Consider the following 19,095-nt stretch of genomic DNA (forward strand, 5'->3'; position numbering starts at 1 on the left):
GAGGGAGGTCATCCTCCCCTTCTGCTCTGCTCTGGGGAGGCCACAGCTGGAGCACTGGGTCCAGTTGTAGGCGCTCCGGTTCAAGAAAGACAGGGAACTGCTGGAGAGGGGACAGCAAAGGGCTACAAGATGATGAGGGGACTGGAACACCTCTCTTATGGAGAAAGGCTGAGGGATTTGGGTCTCTTCAGTCTGGAAAAAAGATGGCTGAGGGGGGACCTTATCAACACTTATAAACACTTAAAGGGTGGGTGTCAGGAGGATGGGGCCAGGCTCTTCTCAGTGGTGCCCAGGGACAGGACAAGGGGCAACGGGCACAAACTTGAGCATAGGAAGTTCCACCTAAACATGAGGAGGAACTTCTTTGCTGTGAGGGTGTCAGAGCCCTGGCACAGGCTGCCCAGAGAGGTGGTAGAGTCTCCGTCTCTGGAGACATCCCAACCCCGCCTGGACGCATTCCTGTGCCACCTGCTCTGGCAGGGGGTTGGACGGGATGATCTCCAGAGGTCCCTTCCAACCCTATGATTCTATGATTCCTGATTAAAGAACTTTAAAGAGAACTTCATAAAGAGCTTGAGAGAAATACACAGAGAAACTAAGGCATTTAAAGGGTTTAAAAGCCAAGGCAAGAGTGTAAGGCCTTCCTGCAGAATGAGAGGGTGCTCTACTGGGAAAGGTGGGTTGGAAGCAATGAAAGCCGAGGTGGAAATGTCCCAGCAGGGAGAGGTAAGACTTGGCCAGGGCAGAGGATCTCTGAGGTGTAGACGAGAGGGTTGTGCCAAGGTGATAATCAGAGGCAAAGGAGGATTTCTGAGTTCAGCTGATGCTGGTGGAAAGCAAAAGCATTACTGTGGCCAAGCTCTCATCTTTCCCATCTCTTCCCCGCAGTGCACGCCCAGAAGCAGAACAGACAGACCTGCGTACGGAAGAGCCTTATCTGCGCGTTTGCCATGGCCTTTATTATAAGCGTGATGTTGATTGCGGCCAACCAGATCCTGCGGAGCGGCATGGAGTAGCCTCTCGCCACGACACTGTGAACCAAACTGACCATGCATGCGCATGCCAGCGGGTGAGCTTCCCCCGAACCGACTCTCACACGGCAAGAGACAGAGGCAGGCAGATAAAGCACCATTCGACCAGGAGCCTGAGGCCAGCAGCGTAATGTGTCTTGTGAATCAACTACATCCTTTTGGCAGGGACATAAAAGGGCTGTCTTAATGCTTTAAAGGTTTTGTTTCCTAATGCAATAAAAAAAAAACCCACATACAGGACTCCCGAATTATTGCTTCAAAACAGCAATGGTAACTTGGAAGAAACTTTCATCCAGCAGCCTTGTTTTGCAGTTTTAAGGAGGCACAGCCTCATGACTTATCGCAGCAGGGCTGTCTTTTAACCTAGGGGCCGACTGACTATTCCGCGTAGCTCTCCGCTGGGCCCACATTCCCAGGAAGTTGATCGTAGCATTGTCACAAGCAAGTCCTGTTCGTTTTATTTCGTGTACTCCGGCTTCACTTTGTTTTTCCCTTATGACCATGCCTTTGAGTTTACGGCATTAGAGGGGAGCTAGAGCATCCGTGTACAGTATTTTCAGAGTAAAAAAAGAGGAGAATTTGCCAGCAGCATACAAAATTTCTATTTTTGCTTCGTAAGCGCCACCTTTGACACAAGACTGTGGGGTAACACGAGTCCATTTGCCATTTTTTTTCCAACCGTGAATCAGGGCTTGAGAAGCACCACCCATTTCCACACATGGACATTCCTGAGATTTGTGCACAGTCTTCCAACCGACTCTGCAACCACCAGCGCCAGGTAAAACTCCCTCTATTTGGTCCCATCTGCGTATTCAACGGCATTTCTTTTCCAGCAGTTTTGCCCTTCTTCTATACTGGTCTTCAATAACCTTATCCGAGATGAAAATCACAAGGAAAAGCTCAGAAAGAGCCTTCCTCCCTTCTCCTTGCCTGCCCAATTGTTATTTCTTTCATCTCATATGCCCTGGTTGTAATCTGCGGTGAAACCTCCGTGTCAGACACCTGCTTGTGGGAGAGGTTATGTTTTTGCCCACACGGCAGCTGCTGCGGTCCCTCCCGGCAGCCGTCGCACCACCACCACAGTCCCATGGGCAGGTTCCAAAGAGGGTAAGCTGGAAAGCAGACTGCAGCAAGAGAAGAAGGAATCAAACTAGAGCATACCGCCATATGTTACCTAGTGTGGCAGACTTTCAGATCCTGCAAGTGTTAGTTATTTTTCCTGGAAGGGATTTTACTGAGCAGCAAGGAGAAGATGGAGAGATGCAGACTGGAGACACAACACATCCCGCGGAAAGCGCAAGGACTGGGCGAGCCTGGAGCCAGGATTACATCTGAAAGCGTTTTTCCTTCTAAACTTGACACAAATCCTTGCATTTACTTTCGGATTAACTGTGCACCTGTGTCTTGTCCCAGGGGAGGTCTGGTTTCCTTGCCCTCGTGGGAGATGTTTCCTGGTCGTCGCTCACGGAGCCGGCACAGGGAGCGCTCCCGGGGAGGTCGGTGGAGGCACCTGGGTGTTGGAGATGTGGTGGCTTCATCCTGCCGGCTGGGCGAGCTCCAGAAATACCAAGGAGCAGCGAGATCTTGCTACTGTAAATGTAGATGACTGTTCCCTGTGTCACGAGAGGGGGAAGGATGCTCCCCAAGGGACTGCAAACCACGAGCTTCCCTCGTCCCGCACAGCAGCCATCGGCTTACGCCTGGATCCATCCCAAAGACTCATTTCAGGTCTTTCTTTGATTACAAGTTCGATTGATAACATTTAACCTGTATTTTTTAGCAGCCTGATTTGAAAACTTGCTTCTCGTTGTTCTGTCTCCCGTCACCCCTTTAAACTCGTGTCACCACTTTGTATTTTGCCTTTAGGTGTGTGTCTCAGTTGCCCACCTCCACGCCGTTGCCATTCTCCTGCTGTCCCCCTCCATCACGGAAGACGACAGCTGCCTTTTCCAGAGCAGCTGAGTTGTTGTTTTCTACCTTTCACAGACAGACGCTTTTGTATTTCTGCTCTGCTGTGACTAATAGAGGCCAACTGCAAAATATTCTGCAAAAAATGTTACATCTCCCAGAAGATGGAGAGAGATTGATGTTTGCTACAGGGCAGCGGCAGACTTCACACCAACGGTGGAAAGTCTTAGGCAAGCTCTGAGTGTGGGATTCACACTGCTGGGGAGCCAGGGCACCCTCCCAGCACTCGCTGCGCGGGACATTGCGCATTGATAACGAGCTTTGAGATCATTGCAAGGGAACCGTCATCCACGTTTTTAGGTCTCAGGGGCATGTGAAAAGGTGGCAGCAGCAGAAAAAAAAAGTCTAAATGTTACTTGCCACTGAGTAATACTTATTAAGATTTTTTTTTCCCCCCACCCCCGGGACTGTGCTGGAGTGGACGTGGGCAGCAGGGGCAGATGGAGATGGAGCGGAGAGGTGGGCATCAACCCACCAGCCCCGCTCAGCGGCGGCAGAAACATGGGGCAGAGCAGTGCCTCTGTGCTGAGCTCAGAAACACAAGCTCAAACACATAGACCAGGCATTTCTCCACGTTCTTCTCACTCATCTGACAGCTAATACCAGGCAGACTCCAATTATAACAGCTACCTTACAGACGAGATGATCTCTTGCATTCCTTTAAGCTTTCTGGAAGGCTCCATAATTTCTACATGCATGCTCCATAAAAACCTTTGTAAATACAGTCATTTTTCAGCATAATTCTCCACCTTGAATATCCATTTGTAAAACTAAACTATAATTATTATATCGGTAAAAGCCATAGCCTGGTGTCAGTAGAGTTCATTGAAAACTCCCCACTGATTATACTGGGTACAGGATTTGAGGGGGTTTGGGGGTTTGCTTTTTTCTGTAGGGAACCCAGTTTATCCATTATGAATCAGTGTCATGTCTTGCCAGAGGTCTCCTTTTCCTTCCTACAGCAGCCTTTCTCCATCTGAAGGCATCTTGGAGAGATCCCTGCTTTAATCAGTCAGGCTCCTCTGGTGGCAATGCAGAATGGATCAGGCCAAGCCATTTCATCCTTTCCTCTCCCCACAACCTTTCTACCAACACCTTCCACCTTCCCATCCTTCCTAGCCAGCAGCATTGGACCTGTGTCTCTTACCTACCTCCCTGGCTCCATTTATATAACATCCATTTATCTTCTTTTTTTTTTTCCTGCTACACAAGAAGAAAAAAAAAAAAAACGGCTTTTTGCTGCTTTTACAGACAGTAGGTAAAAATAGAGCAGTAAAATTTTGATTGGAACCTGATGGCAAGAGCTTAGGGGGAAGAAAGTAGAAGAATCAAAGAAATAAAAATAAAAAAACCCCACATCCCATACTTTAACGGAAAAAAAAAAAACTTTAAGTGCTAATTAACATACTTTAAAAAATACCCAGACTGCAGCAGTGCTAGGTAGAGCTGTCAGAAAAAGCACTAAACTTATGCTCTTGCCAGTTACATGAGAATTTAAGTGTCTTTTCAGCACTGCAATTCTGTACGAAAAGGATATTGCTATGGCAACCCTCGCTGTTCGTGACATGTGTGCCACCGTGTCGGAGCGACACGCAGCAATTGCAGACGCGCTCCTAGCCCAACCAAGGCTGGACAAACAGCTCCCAACAGCCCGGGACAGCATTTCCCCTCGTGGATCAGCAAATTATTAGCAAATCGTCAGCCCCCCCAAAGACAGCTCTGTTGGCTTAGCCACAAAAAAAATGTGTGCAATTAAACAGCTTGACATGCAGGGAAGGCTTTGAGATGGACGTGATTATTTTAGCTTGAGAGAGGCTTTGGTTTGGTTTGGGAGCACGTGAAGTCAATGCAGCATAAGCACTGCGCGACACAGGCTGTCCACAGTTTGTTGAGGACACTTTGACCAGGTTCTTCGTGGAGGGATTGATCTCTGATGAGAAGGATTTGGGTTACTGCTCCTGTAAGTCACTGGGCTGCATCACTGATAACACTGACTTTGGCTTTAACCATTGGCACATCCTGATTTTCTGCTCCTGGAGAAGCCAACGCATGAACGTCAGGCACGTGGCGTGATGAAATACTTTGGAGGCCACGGAGAAGTGAACATTCCTTACCTATCAGGTACAAAGCCATACCATAAGGTCAATCATGAAGAAAACCACAGCTGAGGAGTTACCAGGCAGGACAACTGCTTCGTGGTTGTGGCAGCGGTCTGGGGGAGTGGGCTTCTGCCCACGACGGGCTGCGCCACCCAGGGACTTCGTTGGGGCCTGATAATGTCAACGAGTCCACCACTGAGAAGTAATTTCTAATCTGAAGCAATATCAACAGTAATTTAAAGAATTAAACAGGGTGGGCAACTGGGAAAACTTGGCTTTGCTAGGAAGAATTTGGTCCTCGTGCTGTCGGAGTTCCTCTAGGATAAAAGAGAAAGTAATTGTTTTTCATGTTTGATGGGTACCCACAAATATGCCAGTTACTGTTAGCAGACACCCTGTCCTGGTGAAGGTGCTCACAGACTCCCCCCCCAGAACAAGGGTCTCTTGTGAGCGGAAGGGTGGGAGGTGGTAGGAGACCCAGCTACCTGCCCCTGCTCCCAGGTGAGCTACAGCTGAATATTTGGCTATCGTCTAGTGATCTGGAGAGATTTCATACAGACCATTCAATGGTTATTGGGAGCTCAGGTGTTGGATATGGTGCGCTGGTAGGGTTGGATGTTGGTTGCTTTATATGGGAAACTTCCAGCAACGTTGAGAAGCGGGGACAAGTAAATGGGTTTTTGTGGTCCTTCTCCCATAAGAAACAGGATAGCAAGCAGGCAAATCAAGAAGACGCAGAAAGCATTCCCAAGAATGCTACTCTAGATGGCTGAAGTCTGTTTGACAGACTTGCATAAGCAAAGTACCTACTGGCAAACATTTGTTTTCTACGGAAAGAATAGGAATATTCTTTCATACAAAAAACCAAACCCACTGCGTCTTTCTGCCTGCTGCAGAAGACCAAAACATTTCCTGGGACACCCAGAGGACCGTGACGGCTACCTGAGGTCCAGTGCTGGCTCTGCTTGAGGTGACGCACTGCTTTGCGAGGTGCCCAGTACAAAGAGTCTCTCGTTTTTTTCCCGCGAAAGACTCTCTCCCCCCACACCGTGCGCACATGCCAGAGCAAGCCGTGCTGCGAAGGGCTGTCAGCGCACAAAAGCAAGAGGTGCACAGGCCCGAGTCAGACTTGGCTCTGCAAGGAGAGAAGCAGTAGGAGGAATACATTAAGATCACTAAGAACGACGTTCCCTATTTTATCCACCCGTGTAATAAATTATTTAGTTTCTGCTTTATGGATGACTATTTGAAAGAAGAAAAACCAACTCTTCTAAAATGAGAATCTGATGAAGTATCTTTTTTCTTGGCTCTGAATCATGCTTACATTCCGCAGATGAAGATGTACAGAACTTGCTGGTTTTCAATCTATTATTTTACTGTACTGTGTTCTGACAGTGCAATTACATTTCCCTGGCATCACTTAAAGCCTATTACTTTCCCAGGAATTTAATACAGAAAAAGAAAAGGCACACAACCTTTTCATCTCTATATATTGTCGGTTGTTATCAGGACTGCATCTTGTTTTTCTCCAGTTCAAGCAGGACATTTTAGGCAGCTCTAGGAGCTGTAGAAGCTTTACCACAAGCAATCTGACAACATTTTGATTGGAAGAGTTCTCCACTCCTACCTCTGCTGTGGCAAAAGCCTGAAAAACTGCCTCAATTTGGCGTCTTTACTATGAAAGAATTTCAGCCCCAGAAGTGAGGAGAAGGGGGAGAAAGAAGAAAAAGGAAATCCTCTGGATCTACAGGTTGGTACTTGACGATTTGGTGATGAAAATACTGTAGTGTTTTTTTTTACTTTCTGTCAAGATAGACCAAAATACTTGGTAGCCTTGAAGAGCATTACTAGCTGAAGTTGCCATTTTCCAACCAATTATTTTCTACAGCTGTTCATGCCCAGCCTTTGCCAGCATCAAGAATAAGCAGCTTCAAACACTGCTACAGAGCTTTAGCTGAGATCCATCCTATGACCTTCCTTTTCAGCTGGTCTTCTGTCGTCGTCAGCCAACACGTAGACAGTGGACCATCCCATTTGAAGCTCCTGAGCTTGCTCTGGTAGGTCCCCCTCTGGTCTTGCCAGCTCTCAGGCATGTCTTCTCTTGTGAGCAGTCCCACTAAACCCGAAGCACACGGCCGATGCGTTTGCAGCATCAGGCCCCTGGGTTTGCCATAGGAGCAATCTTCAAATAGATGCCTCTATAGTCCCATTGCCCCAGCCCAAGAATGGCATTACATTTCCTACCATCTCTTTCAGAGGAGCCAAAGTTATTTCAGCTTCATGCAGCAGCTCTTGTTTTCTCAGATTTTAATTGCGGTGGGAGGGGTGGAAGAGAGATGAAGTTCCTCTCGGACTCCAGGGTAAATCAGAAGTAACTCATTAGAGTTAATTGGCTTGAACTCGAATAAGCCCAGAATCCAGCCTGTTGCCATTTAATCCATACTAGGATCTAAGTAATCAATGCCTCCTGATTCATCTCTAGGAAGTCTAATACGTGCACCTCCTTTTTTTGCCTCGTTTCATCCCTCACTGTTGTCAAGTCATTTACCATTCATTGTTAAAAACTGACCATTTTTTGCTTGTTAACAAAAGACATGGCATTTTAATTAAAGCCAACAACTCACAAAGTCAGCAGCATAATGGTAAAAACAAAAACAAAAAAAAAACTTTGTACAAAATACTGTAAATATTAATATAAATTAACTTGGCATGCAACTTAAATCCTATGTTATTGCAAGTTACCCAAGTGTATAAAGACGTGTATAAAGGAAAACCGAATGCCATATGTATCGGCTGTTTCCTCTAACCAAACACTACTGTAAATATATAATCTGTATAAAAAGATTTTAATTTTACCATTATTTATGCAATAGAAATAAAGGTTTTTTTCTTTTGATGAGGGATGAAGTTTCTTTTTTCCTCATTTTGCAGCAGTCATTGATATTTATTCATGCCCAAGTACAAGAGCAAAAGCTAGATTTGCATAAAATATTAGGACAGAGACCCTTTCTTCCTTCTGAGGGATACATGAACATTTGGGGTTTTTGTTTTGCTTTGAAAATAGATTTACATATTTTAAAGCCTGTTACTACAGAAAGAGCTCCTGGCTGAATAGATGCCTTGGCTGTTCAGAGCTGGGATCAACGCTTCGAGAGGGCCACAGATGCACAGGACTCCTCAGCACGCCAAAGAGAGGAATTGAACTTCTCCTCTGGAAGTGGAAGTCAAAGCCGCAGCTGGTGTGGTTGGTGGGCACCACACGCAGAGCTCGAAGAGAAAGGTCAGGCCATGCCATGTGCTCTTTTATGGCACTTGCTTAAAAACTCAAACCCCTTTTCTTATACCTACCAGAGAGTCAGAGCCTGTTTCCTCAGATGGGCTGGGGTCCAGTGCGTTGCTGCTGGGAAGAGGATGTTGACCACAGGTTTTAATCCTGTCTCGTCTCCTGCCAAGGCTCCGTACCACGAGAGCTGCTCTGTGTGGCTAAACTACACTCACGTGCCCTGAAGAGCAGCTGCTCCCTTAGAAAATCCAGATCTCTTCATTTCACTGTAGACCATTCTCCACAGCTACCAGTCCCCCGAGTCCTGACAGACATTTGAAGATGAGGATGATGTTAATGATTGTCCCCAAAATTGCTTGTAGTGGTGCCTAAATTAAAGATTAAAAAGACAGAGCTCTGATGTAGGCAAGTCATCTTTACCCAGGTGGACTCAAGTCACCGGGATGGCACTGCTGGGACAGCCAATGCAGCCCCCAAAGCTCCCATCATGCGCATAGGTACACAGTACCACCACTGTCTCGTGCTTGGAAAGGAGCTGTGATGCTTTCCCTAGACCTGGCCATTTTTGCAAAAACAGCATCTCCGATTCCTTCATTTAAACTGAAAAAAATGAGTGGGTTTCCCCAGACGATGGTACGTATCACACTCCATTTCATAGGCTCACGTTATTTATTAATCGCGACCATTTGGACAACAGCCTGGCGGCTCAGATTATGGTCCTTATTCCTGGAACCATCACAACTTCCAGTACGAGCAATTGTCCATGCGTGGATTGACACTGAAAAGCAAGTGATGCAGAAACCTTCTGTTTACAAAAATTTGTGATCTAAGAGTTTAAAAGAAAAGATATTGTACACTCTAGTTGACCTCTTACATTGTATAACTGGAAAGCATTTTAATGAATGGCTTAGGAATGAACCTGAATTTGTTACAGGAATGAATCAAATCTATTGTAGGAATTCCTATATATTTATCCTAGGAATGAATGAGTAATCGAAGAAATTCTTTGCTGGAAGGAGAAACCTACACCACACAGCTCTCCTTTGAAGCAGTGTTCTCAAGCAGATCATTGTGTTCAATGATGTCCTCAGTGAAACCACGTGTTAGTATATTGTATTTCAGCCACCGGAATCATTCAGAAATTGAAATTCACTGGCATCGTTGCTAGAACACCTCCTCTCTGCCCATCAGCCCCCAGCGAGGATGAGCACCATGCTGGATGGGTTAGTATGATACCATCGTGAAATCTTCACTGACTGCAGGGAGAAAACAAAAACACAAACAAAGACAAAAACACACAACATTTGGGCTGACACCTAATTGCTTTATCCCACCAGAAAGAGCCCACAAACATGACCATTGTTCCAGCTCTACCAAAGCCTGTTTTGCTCTCATGTTTTTTTCAACGCTCTCCATTCAACAGGGAAATACCACCGAAAGATTCCACCCAAAAGCCCCGTCCTTCAGCTGTGCCCCAAGGGGAGGTCTCGGGTGCCCTCTGCCGTGGGAGCGGGGACGGACAATGGGCAGGAACAACTGCACGGGTCTAATCCAACTCCCGGGGAGTCAGTGGAAACATTCCCAGACTTAGTGGGATTTGGATTAGGTCATCGTACAGCACAGTATTTCACACCCTGGCCCTTTGCTTTGTTTAAATGGAGTCTGGCCAAGGCTTCAAATTTAATTACAGAAATACAAATACTGAAGAAATAAGGGTTTCCGTACTCTGACTGAAATTCAGGCATGGCCCTATCTACAACCTCTTGCCAACAGTGGGCTCCCCAAGGTCGAAACTCCCAGCAGCCAGTGTCTCTGGTTAGACACAGCGCACACAACGCACACTCTGCCCGTGACCCTGCAGGCTGCTTTTGCTGCTGCGATCTCACCCACCCAGTACGCACTCCTTCCTGATTAACATCTATAGAAAATACTTGCTAATGCAAATCCAGAGGCAGCAATTTATTTGGTGCAAGCTAGTTAATCCTGGCAAGCCTTTCCCGTGTAAGTATAGACTAATATCATCTTGTTTTAATTGCTTCTTTAAGAGTTTCTCAAAAATCAAAAACATTTTAATTAAAAAATTCACCAAGAGTATCTTCCAGATCTTTTCCCATTTATTCTTCTTCCCACCAAAATTATCAGCACATTTGTTAAGTTCTGAAGAAAGTAATTACAGCAGATGTTGATCGCTGCCGCTAGCATTGAGGTTGCTGAATGCTACACATCAGTTTCCCAAGTTCTACTGTTTTGCAACTTTTTGAAACAGAAATTTCCATTCTCAGTCTTTGCTCAGAAAGGAAGCTGTCTATGCAGGAGCTGGGATGCTGCTAAGGCAGTCGGAAATTCTTGGCAGGGAGGAGGGAGAAGAAAGGAGGAGATACAATCAAGGAACTGCTAGGGATACAGAGATTTGGGCAAGGAACAGCCAGGAACAGCTAAAAGCCCTTTCCTTTTACCTATAATACCATTTGTAATGAATAAAGGTCCTGCTCCACCATCACCTCCCCAAAAGGCAAGATGATAAATCCACTAGAAGTGCCACCAGCACATGCACTGTTACAAGAGTGGGGAAGCATCAGACCGAAGATGCCAAGTGCATGCCTGCCACACAGTAATAATTGTCTTTTAACCCCAATTTCTGTCTAGATTTCCACTATGAGCTGGATAATGATCTGGATTTAGAATAAGCTGTCAAAAATACTTCACCATATAATGACAGAAAGCTGAGATAATCACAGGTTGACCATACATCTCACTACAGACAGAAATTACAGAATCACACAGAATCACAGAATGGTTTGGGTTGGAAGGGACCTTAAAGATCATCCAGTGCCACCCCCTGCCCTGGGCAGGGACACCTCCCACCAGCCCAGGCTGCTCAAAGCCTCATCCAGCCTGGCCTTGAACACCTCTACGGATGGGGCATTGACAACTTCCCTGGGCAACCCGTTCCAGTGCCTCACCACCCTCACAGTAAAGAATTTTTTCCTGATATCCAATCTAAATCTACCCTCTCTCAACTTGAGGCCTTTACCCCGTGTCCTATCATAACATTCCCTGATAAAGAGTCCCTCCCCATCCTTCATGTGGGCCCCCTTCAGGTACTGGAAGGGGCTCTAAGGTCTGCCTGGAGCCTTCTCTTCTCCAGGCTGAACACCCCCAATTCTCTCAGCCTGTTCTCATAGCAGAGGTACTCCAGCCCTCGGACCGTCTGCGTGGCCTCCTCTGGCCCCGTTCCAACAGGTCCACGTCCTTCTTGTGCTGAGGACTCCAGAGCTGGACACAGTAGTCCAGGTGGGGTCTCACCAGAAGAGAGCAGAGGGGCAGAATCACCTCCCTCGCCCTGCTGGCCATGCTTCTTTTGATGCAGCCCAGGATGCGGTTGGCTTTCCGGGCTGCAAGCGCACATTGCCTGCTCATGTTGAGCTTCTCGTCCACCAGCACCCCCAAGTCCTTCTCCTCCAGGGCTGCTCTCAAGCCATTCTCCACCCAACCTGTATTTGTGCCTGGGATTGCCATGACCCAGTTGCAGGACCTTGCACTTGGCCTGGCTGAACTTGATGAGGTTCGCACAGGGCCACCTCTCCAGCCTGTCAAGATCCCTCTGGATGGCATCCCTTCCCTCCAGCCTGTCGACTGTGCCACGCAGCTTGGTGTCATCAGCAAACTTGCTGAGAGTGCACTTGATCTCACTGTCCATGTCACCGACAAAGACGTTAAACAGCACTGGTCCCAGTACTGACCCCTGAGGAACGCCACTCGTCACCGGTTTCCATGTGGACATTGAGCCATTGACTGCAACCCGTTGCAGTCAATGCAACAGCTTAAGTGCAGGGTCAGGAACCTGTCGCATGATGCCGATGGAGCAGCCAAGCAAATTTTCAGTGTCCTGTGATTGCTCAGAGATAGGGCCACAAAACTATTTGAGGAGCGGGGTCTCCCATCTCTGCCTCAGGTGAGAAAAAGAGCATCCAGCAGCGCTCCCTTAAATGCTTGCTGATGGTGGAGTGTCTCTAGGTCTCAGCTAAAATTACAATGACAGACAACTAGAGAAAACTCTGGGAGAGATACTCAGAGGTATCTCAGTCCCAAGGAGAACATGACCGTGAGCATGGCTGCTACTGAGCCGTTTCCAGATTCGGCAAGTCCCAGCCTGCAGAGCGTTTTACAGAAAGCATTAAAACCTCCTGAAGTGAAGGATTTCAAATGGAGGGGCTGAGAGACCCCGGCACTGGCGGTACGAACAGTACTGCTATAATAAGGGTAATCACTGCATGTTATACGGAAAAAAACCTCTCAAGTGATTGCTGTTTGCAGAGGATGATTAAATATAAATTAAACTCATCTGCATGTTCAGCAAGATATGTGAATCGAATTGAAAGAGCATCCTTTGCATTGGCTGCGTGGGGTGTTTGGGCAGCTCATCCCATGGCCTGGCATGTCCCCACACATGGGCTGCTCCCCACCTTCTGGACCTGCACCAGTAACCTTGGCATCTGTGTATTATCGAAATTAAAAGAATCATGTTCACTTACATAGAGATGATTTCAGATAGAGTATGAACAAGCAATTCATTAGCCCCAAGTTGTTTGTGGGGGAAGAATGCAGTTCCCCGTATTGCCACTGCCATATTACCAGTTGCCACTGCTTGTCTTCATTTCATTTGCCTTCTCTAAATGCCTCTCCATCTTGTGTGCCTGGGAGAGAATAAGAATAAGAAGAAGAGGAAGAAGAAGAAAGAGGAGAGGAGAGGAGAGGAGAGGAGAGGAGAGGAGAGGAGAGGAGAGGAGAGGAGAGGAGAGGAGAGGAGAGGAGAGGAGAGGAGAGGAGAGGAGAGGAGAGGAGAGGAGAGGAGAGGAGAGGAGAGGAGAGGAGAGGAGAGGAGAGGAGAGGAGAGGAGAGGAGAGGAGAGGAGAGGAGGGAAGATTGTTTCAGTTGGAAGGGGCTTTCAATGATCATCTAGTCCAACTGCCTGACCACTTCAGGGCTGACCAAAAGTTAAAGCATGGTATTAAAGGCAATGTCGAAATGCCTCTTAAACAATGACAGGCTTGGGGCATTGACCACCTCTCTAGGAAGCCTGTTCCAGTGTTTGACCACCCTCTCAGTCAAGAAATGCTTCCTCAGGTTCCTGGTAATGCCCTGAGTGCTCCATGAGCCCTTGCCTTTAAGTAACCAGACAAACCATAAGTGATGAAGGGGCCAATACTGCATCATCAAGCATCCTGGCTATGACTAAGAGATTTCTTAATCTTCTCCCCCATTGTACGAGGGGGAAAAAGCCTTAGTTCTCAATCTGAACTACCATCCAGAGACCCCAGAGCTGGCACCACCTCCAGCTTACAGTCTGTGGTGAAGAGTATCATGGACCACCCTCGTCCAGACTAACTCCGAGCATCCTGCACGTAGAAGGTGTTTGGAAAACCTGTGGATTTCTCCTGTCTGCATCGAGATGTGTCATCGAGACCCTGAGCTGAAGGTAAGATTGCTAAGTGAAACCAAGGGATAATTGGTTTCTCGAATTATATGGTCATAAATGGCAGTCATGCACCCCAAGATATGTCATTTTTTCTCACTCTTTCTAAGAAAGTCTTTTTGCGTTCAAGAAGGAGCCTGGAGGCTCTCTGAACAGATGGATCAAGGCCACGTGAAGAAGCTAATGACCAAAGCTATAAGATCTGAAGGAGAGAGGTTGTTGCTTCTTACCATGTTGCGTGAGCTCCTACTGTGCTGGTGCCAATTTTAGTGTCTTCTCTCACTTCAAACCAGAGAGAATCTAAAAACCTGAAAAATACTGAAAACGTGAATTGCTTCTTATGGTGAAACTAAGGTCCAAGTATGAGAAACAGGCTCCAGATTAGGACATGTCAACGCTGTCCTGCCAAAATGAAATGTATTTGCAAGTGCATAACCCACACTTTAATCCTGCAGACCTTCAACCACCTACTTTGAATATTTATTATTGCTTAAACTCAATTTCAGAGAGTATTTTTTAAATCAATTAGCTACTGTCTTATTCATTTGGAGACTGATCACAACGTTCACTGTTTCTTGGACAAATTAAACTAGCAATTATTTTATAATATTTGTCTATTATAAAGAGGAAAAAAAGGCATCATTTCAGAGGACAGAAGGGAAGAAACAACTCGAGAGGGACAACACTGTGCCAAAACGGAGTAAAGGCTGACCATATCGATTTGCTTATGCTGGTCTCAGTAATAAGCTCAAAGAAAGGGATAGGTACCGTATTAGGGGTACTACGAATCATTGTTGTTTCTTGGGAAAGCGGTTACAGTGCTGCCGTGATAAATTGCTTCTAAGAATTCAGGGTACGGGCTGCTGACATCTGTCAGCAAGAAGCTGGAGTTCAGATCACAATCGCAATTATTTCAGTATTTTTAACCAAATCAGAGAGTGAACTTGCATGAATAAAAAGAACTCCTTTATGTAGAAACTGACAAAGTGAAAACCTTTGCTGGCTTGCCAGAAACCCAAAGCAACCTTCAGCAGCCTGGGTAAACACAGTGTTTCTTTAGCAGACCGGCTGAACGACTAACCCGGTCTAGCAGAAAGCCCTGCGCTAGCACAAAAGTTGTTATTGCTGCGATTACGCCAACGCCACGCTCCCCAAGAAGGATTAACATTTAATTCTTTCTAAATTTGTTTATGAAATATTGACTTGACGGTGCCTTTGCAATAAGCTATAAAGACATCTTCTAGGCGGCGTGCAGCGGGAGGTCAGTGATGGTTATTTATTTATCCCTTCCACTAGGTTTGGCTCTGAACACTCGCACTGAAACTGTTAGTGAACGCCCCGGGCTGAGCTAAGCAGATACCAGCAGGTAGAGCTAACAACCAGTGTTAATAAAAATCAATGAAGCATTCTTACAAGGCAAACTGTTATCCCTTTACAGCTCACAGTCTCCCCACTCTGACAGAAGATGATGATCAACAGATGTAGAAGCATCAGCTGGGAGCAGCCCCAAAAAGCTGTCTGTTAAACACATCCTTTTGCAGTCCCAACCATCTGATTTATATATTCACAGACATTTCTTAATACTTTGGGGACACCTTATCTCATTGGCTAAACAAATCCACTTATGTCTGCATCATTTTAAGTGTGAAATAATGTGGTATTAAAGTTATTGTGACCCTGGTGACAGCAGAACCCTTCCAGTCACAGTGACCTCATTAATGAAAACCCGTTGTATCCAAACGGTCCAGCTTTGTAAAGGTCTTACTGCATGACAAAGAAGTCTTGGGATAACAGCGTCCTCATGGCCTTCCAAACGTGCTCCAGTCCAAGACATGACCTCACCATGAGGCTTTATTGCCTCTTGCCGAAACAATGCCTTCTTCTGTGTCCCAGGGAAATGGTTCACTTCTCTGGTATGCTAAGGTAGGGTTCAGGAGCAGAGCTTGCGGCTCACACCTCTGCGCTAATCCAAACCAGGACCAACCGTCTGCATTTACCGAGCAACTGCAAAACTACGCTGAGAAGTAGTAATCTGCCTTCTTGCCGTCCCTCTGAAATAAAAAAAAAAAAAAAAACAGGATGAGGAGTTACTTTTTCATTGGCATTTGCAGCAGGAATTAGGCAGCACACACGCCACGTGCACCCGGGAGTAACGGTTCTGCTGCATGGCAAACACAAGGAGCCTCCAGCCAGGAGCACCTCGGAGGCTGCCACAAGCCCCATGCTGTCCCCAGTCCCACCAAACTACAGCCACCGAGGTGGGCTGGTCAGAGCACGGAGGTAGCTGGCATGGGAGACAACTTCCCTGATTTATCCCCGCTACAGCACAAAACATCCTTGTTTCTGGATGTTCATCTTAACCCCCCCCAGTTTACACTGTAGAAATCCACTGGTTATTAGGGGGTGCTACGGTGGCAGGGGAGAAGAGGGCGGTTTGAATAAGCAGATTAATGAGCTGTTCATCCGAATTGTGCCCTAGACTTTACTGAGTCACAGCCACTCGCACAGGAAGACAAGCTCAGGTGTAGGCATCTAAACTGTAGCCATCCACATTTAATCACCTGAAGCCTGCCCCTATTTCTTTAGCCAGCAGGAAAAAAAATGATAGGCAAACTCTTAACGGTTCTCCCCAGCCTGTAGGATAGGCACCAAGACAAATTTTCCTGTTTAACAAAAACCTCATTTTTCTCTTCTCACCACTCACCCTTGTCCCCTCAGTTAGAGCTGACATCAATAGGGAATGACACCAGATGAGACAGAGGCTGGCCCAAGAGTAAGCTTAAGTATTTCTCAATCTTGGGGTGATGCCCGTTTGTCTTCCATTATATCCAAGCACTTAATTTTTCAGATTCGGATCAATAACCTGATAAGACACCGTTGACCCAAGATTTTCACAAGTCTCGTGACCTAAGCAGCAAATAAAGAATTCATGGTCACTCCGGGTAATACAAATTCCCAGTGTCTTTTGCCTTTGCAAGAGAGTAAACAGGTGTAAATAGCACTGTCTACATCTCTTCTGGAGAATGAGAAAAGCATATCCTTATTATTTGGTTTGGTTTTCCTATTACTCTCTGCGTATAGAAGAGCTACCTTAATAAATGCAAGCTTATTATGAAATTAGAGCACCAATATAATTAAAGCATTGATTAAAAAGCCAATAAAACAACCAGCTAAACCTCTTTTGAAAAAGAAGCAATAGGAATACTACTTGATTAAATATTACAATTCAGTCAATGTTTAACCATTCAATTGTATTGACTTAATTTCTACATCGAGCTGGGAAGAAGCATCTCTTGGGACCTAATTATGTTAGTTTTGCTTCCTTTGTTGTTCGCTAGAGTTTGTGTGTTTGTTTGTTTTGATATTTCCTAAACTTTTGACAGAGCAGATCTTCCATCCCGGGGACCCATACGCCATAAAGATAATTTATGGATAATGAGGAGTTCTGGTGTTTATCTTTGAAAATTCACTTTAAAAAATCCATCATATCTATAAAAAGAAGTCATCTTTCCTTCAGATAGCCCCCATAATGAGTTTGTTAATGAACTTGGCAGCTAGGTCAAATCAATAGCCTTGCCCCAAATTTACTGAAGTGCTTAGTGAAGAAATTTGCCTCCCTCCTTTCCACATCCATCTAGAGAAACGTTGCTGCAACATCCCAAGTGGCCTTCAGCTCCTTAATAACATACAGGGAGGCCACATCTTTGGAGTCACCTCCAGCACTGGATGAATCTGCAGCACAACAGGCTACCAAGGAGGAGTGAGCCTCCCCCCTAGGAAGCACTGACCCTCAAAGGCCCTAGTCCACAGCAGAAGGCACAAGAGAAATGAGGAATGCAACCCATACTCCCATATTGAGCATAAGTGAAACAAGTCAAACTTCTCTGCCACCTGCATGAGAACAACAGGGAAGCCCTTCATGAATGGAGGAAAGAGAGGAGAGAAAGTGTGTTGAAGGAAAAGGTAAAGGAGGAAGCTCAGAGAGGTTAAGTCAGATCAGCCATGCCAACCTCCTCCCTCTTGGAGACGAGCCTAAACTCCCATCATCAGAGTAAATTCAGTTGTGGAGCTCTTCAGCCTCATGTGGCCACGCTCAGCTGCTTCTCTCTTCTTGCAGCTGCTCTCCACCTTGTTCTCCACACCTGGTGCCTCCTGATGAGGCCAAACTTCTCCCAGGCCCAGCTGCCTCCTGGCTTCCCCTTTACCACCTGAGCAAACTATTGCAGCCATCTCACATTTGGCCCTTTCTAGCATTTGCACAAGCCTTCCAGTTGGTTCCACAGAGCATTTCTGCCCTTTAAAGCTCCAAACTGAACGGTCTGCGCAAATGTGTCCAGTGCAAACATGGCTATCAACCACCTATTTAGCAGCTGGCAGCTTTGTCAAAGACTTGCCAGGTGGCCACAGCCCCAGTGACCAGGCTCAGTCAGCTATCACACGACAGGGGCACCTTGGCTCCATCTTCACTCCAACCTCATCACAGGAGTGTGTGTCACTCCCCATGGCTTTGAGCAGACACGGGTGCCAGAGGTCCCACGGCTGCTGACTCACAAAGTCAAAGGATAACTCAGCCAACATCGCCCCACAGACCGCTCTTTCACACATTTCACCTACACAACTCCCTCCATAGGAATCAAACATGGGTTCATCCCTTTCACAACTGACACCCCAATATGAAATGTCCTTCTTTGTTGCCACTCTCAAACTCAAAAGCCCACAAAAAATGGTTGTGACCACAGGGAAACCATGAGCACATTCGCCCCAAGGCTCACAGCTACCCCACCACCAAGGAGGCCGCCCTGCACCAGGCAGAGCACCAGCACCCCTTCATGTGGGGCCAGGCTGTCCCCACAGTGTTGCCCGTCACCAACACGGAGCACTGGGGAGAGGCCATAGAAAGCTCAACCAACGGTGAAGCAGGATGCAATCCTCAGGCTGAAGATGATTTCCATCTACTTTCTTCCATACTGAGGACGGTGACCACGCTCCTCTTCGGGAAGAGGTGGCTGAAGTAACATCAGTGGGACGCTGGAACTTTCTGCGATCACCCCAGAGTGAACCATTAACACCTCAAGTAACATTGGGGACCGTCAGAAAGCCTGGAGGAGGCCACTTGCCCAGCCTCTCCCTGTAGCTGTGCAGGGTGAAGAAAGCAAGCCTGCTCTTGGGGTTGTCAAGACATTGCTAAATGCTCTCCAGCACTTGCTGAGCAGTTGATTGCGAGGTAGATGGATATTT

At 46.6% G+C, this 19,095-nt stretch overlaps 1 protein-coding gene across 4 annotated transcripts in view; it reads left to right on the forward strand.

The window, feature by feature from the left end:
• CALN1 (calneuron 1) overlaps positions 1–7,994 on the forward strand; it is a 139,533-nt gene extending 131,539 nt beyond the window's left edge. For all 4 annotated transcript variants that reach the window (XM_063341827.1, XM_063341829.1, XM_063341828.1 and 1 more), the window contains exon 6: positions 889–7,994. In XM_063341827.1, coding sequence (XP_063197897.1) covers positions 889–1,016 — 128 coding nt within the window. In that variant the 3' untranslated portion in view covers positions 1,017–7,994. The remainder of the gene's footprint in view (positions 1–888) is intronic.
• Positions 7,995–19,095: the final 11,101 nt, after the last annotated feature.

Source organism: Chroicocephalus ridibundus, chromosome 7 (genome assembly GCF_963924245.1).
Source record: "Chroicocephalus ridibundus chromosome 7, bChrRid1.1, whole genome shotgun sequence".
In the NCBI taxonomy this organism is placed as follows: Eukaryota; Metazoa; Chordata; class Aves; order Charadriiformes; family Laridae; genus Chroicocephalus; species Chroicocephalus ridibundus.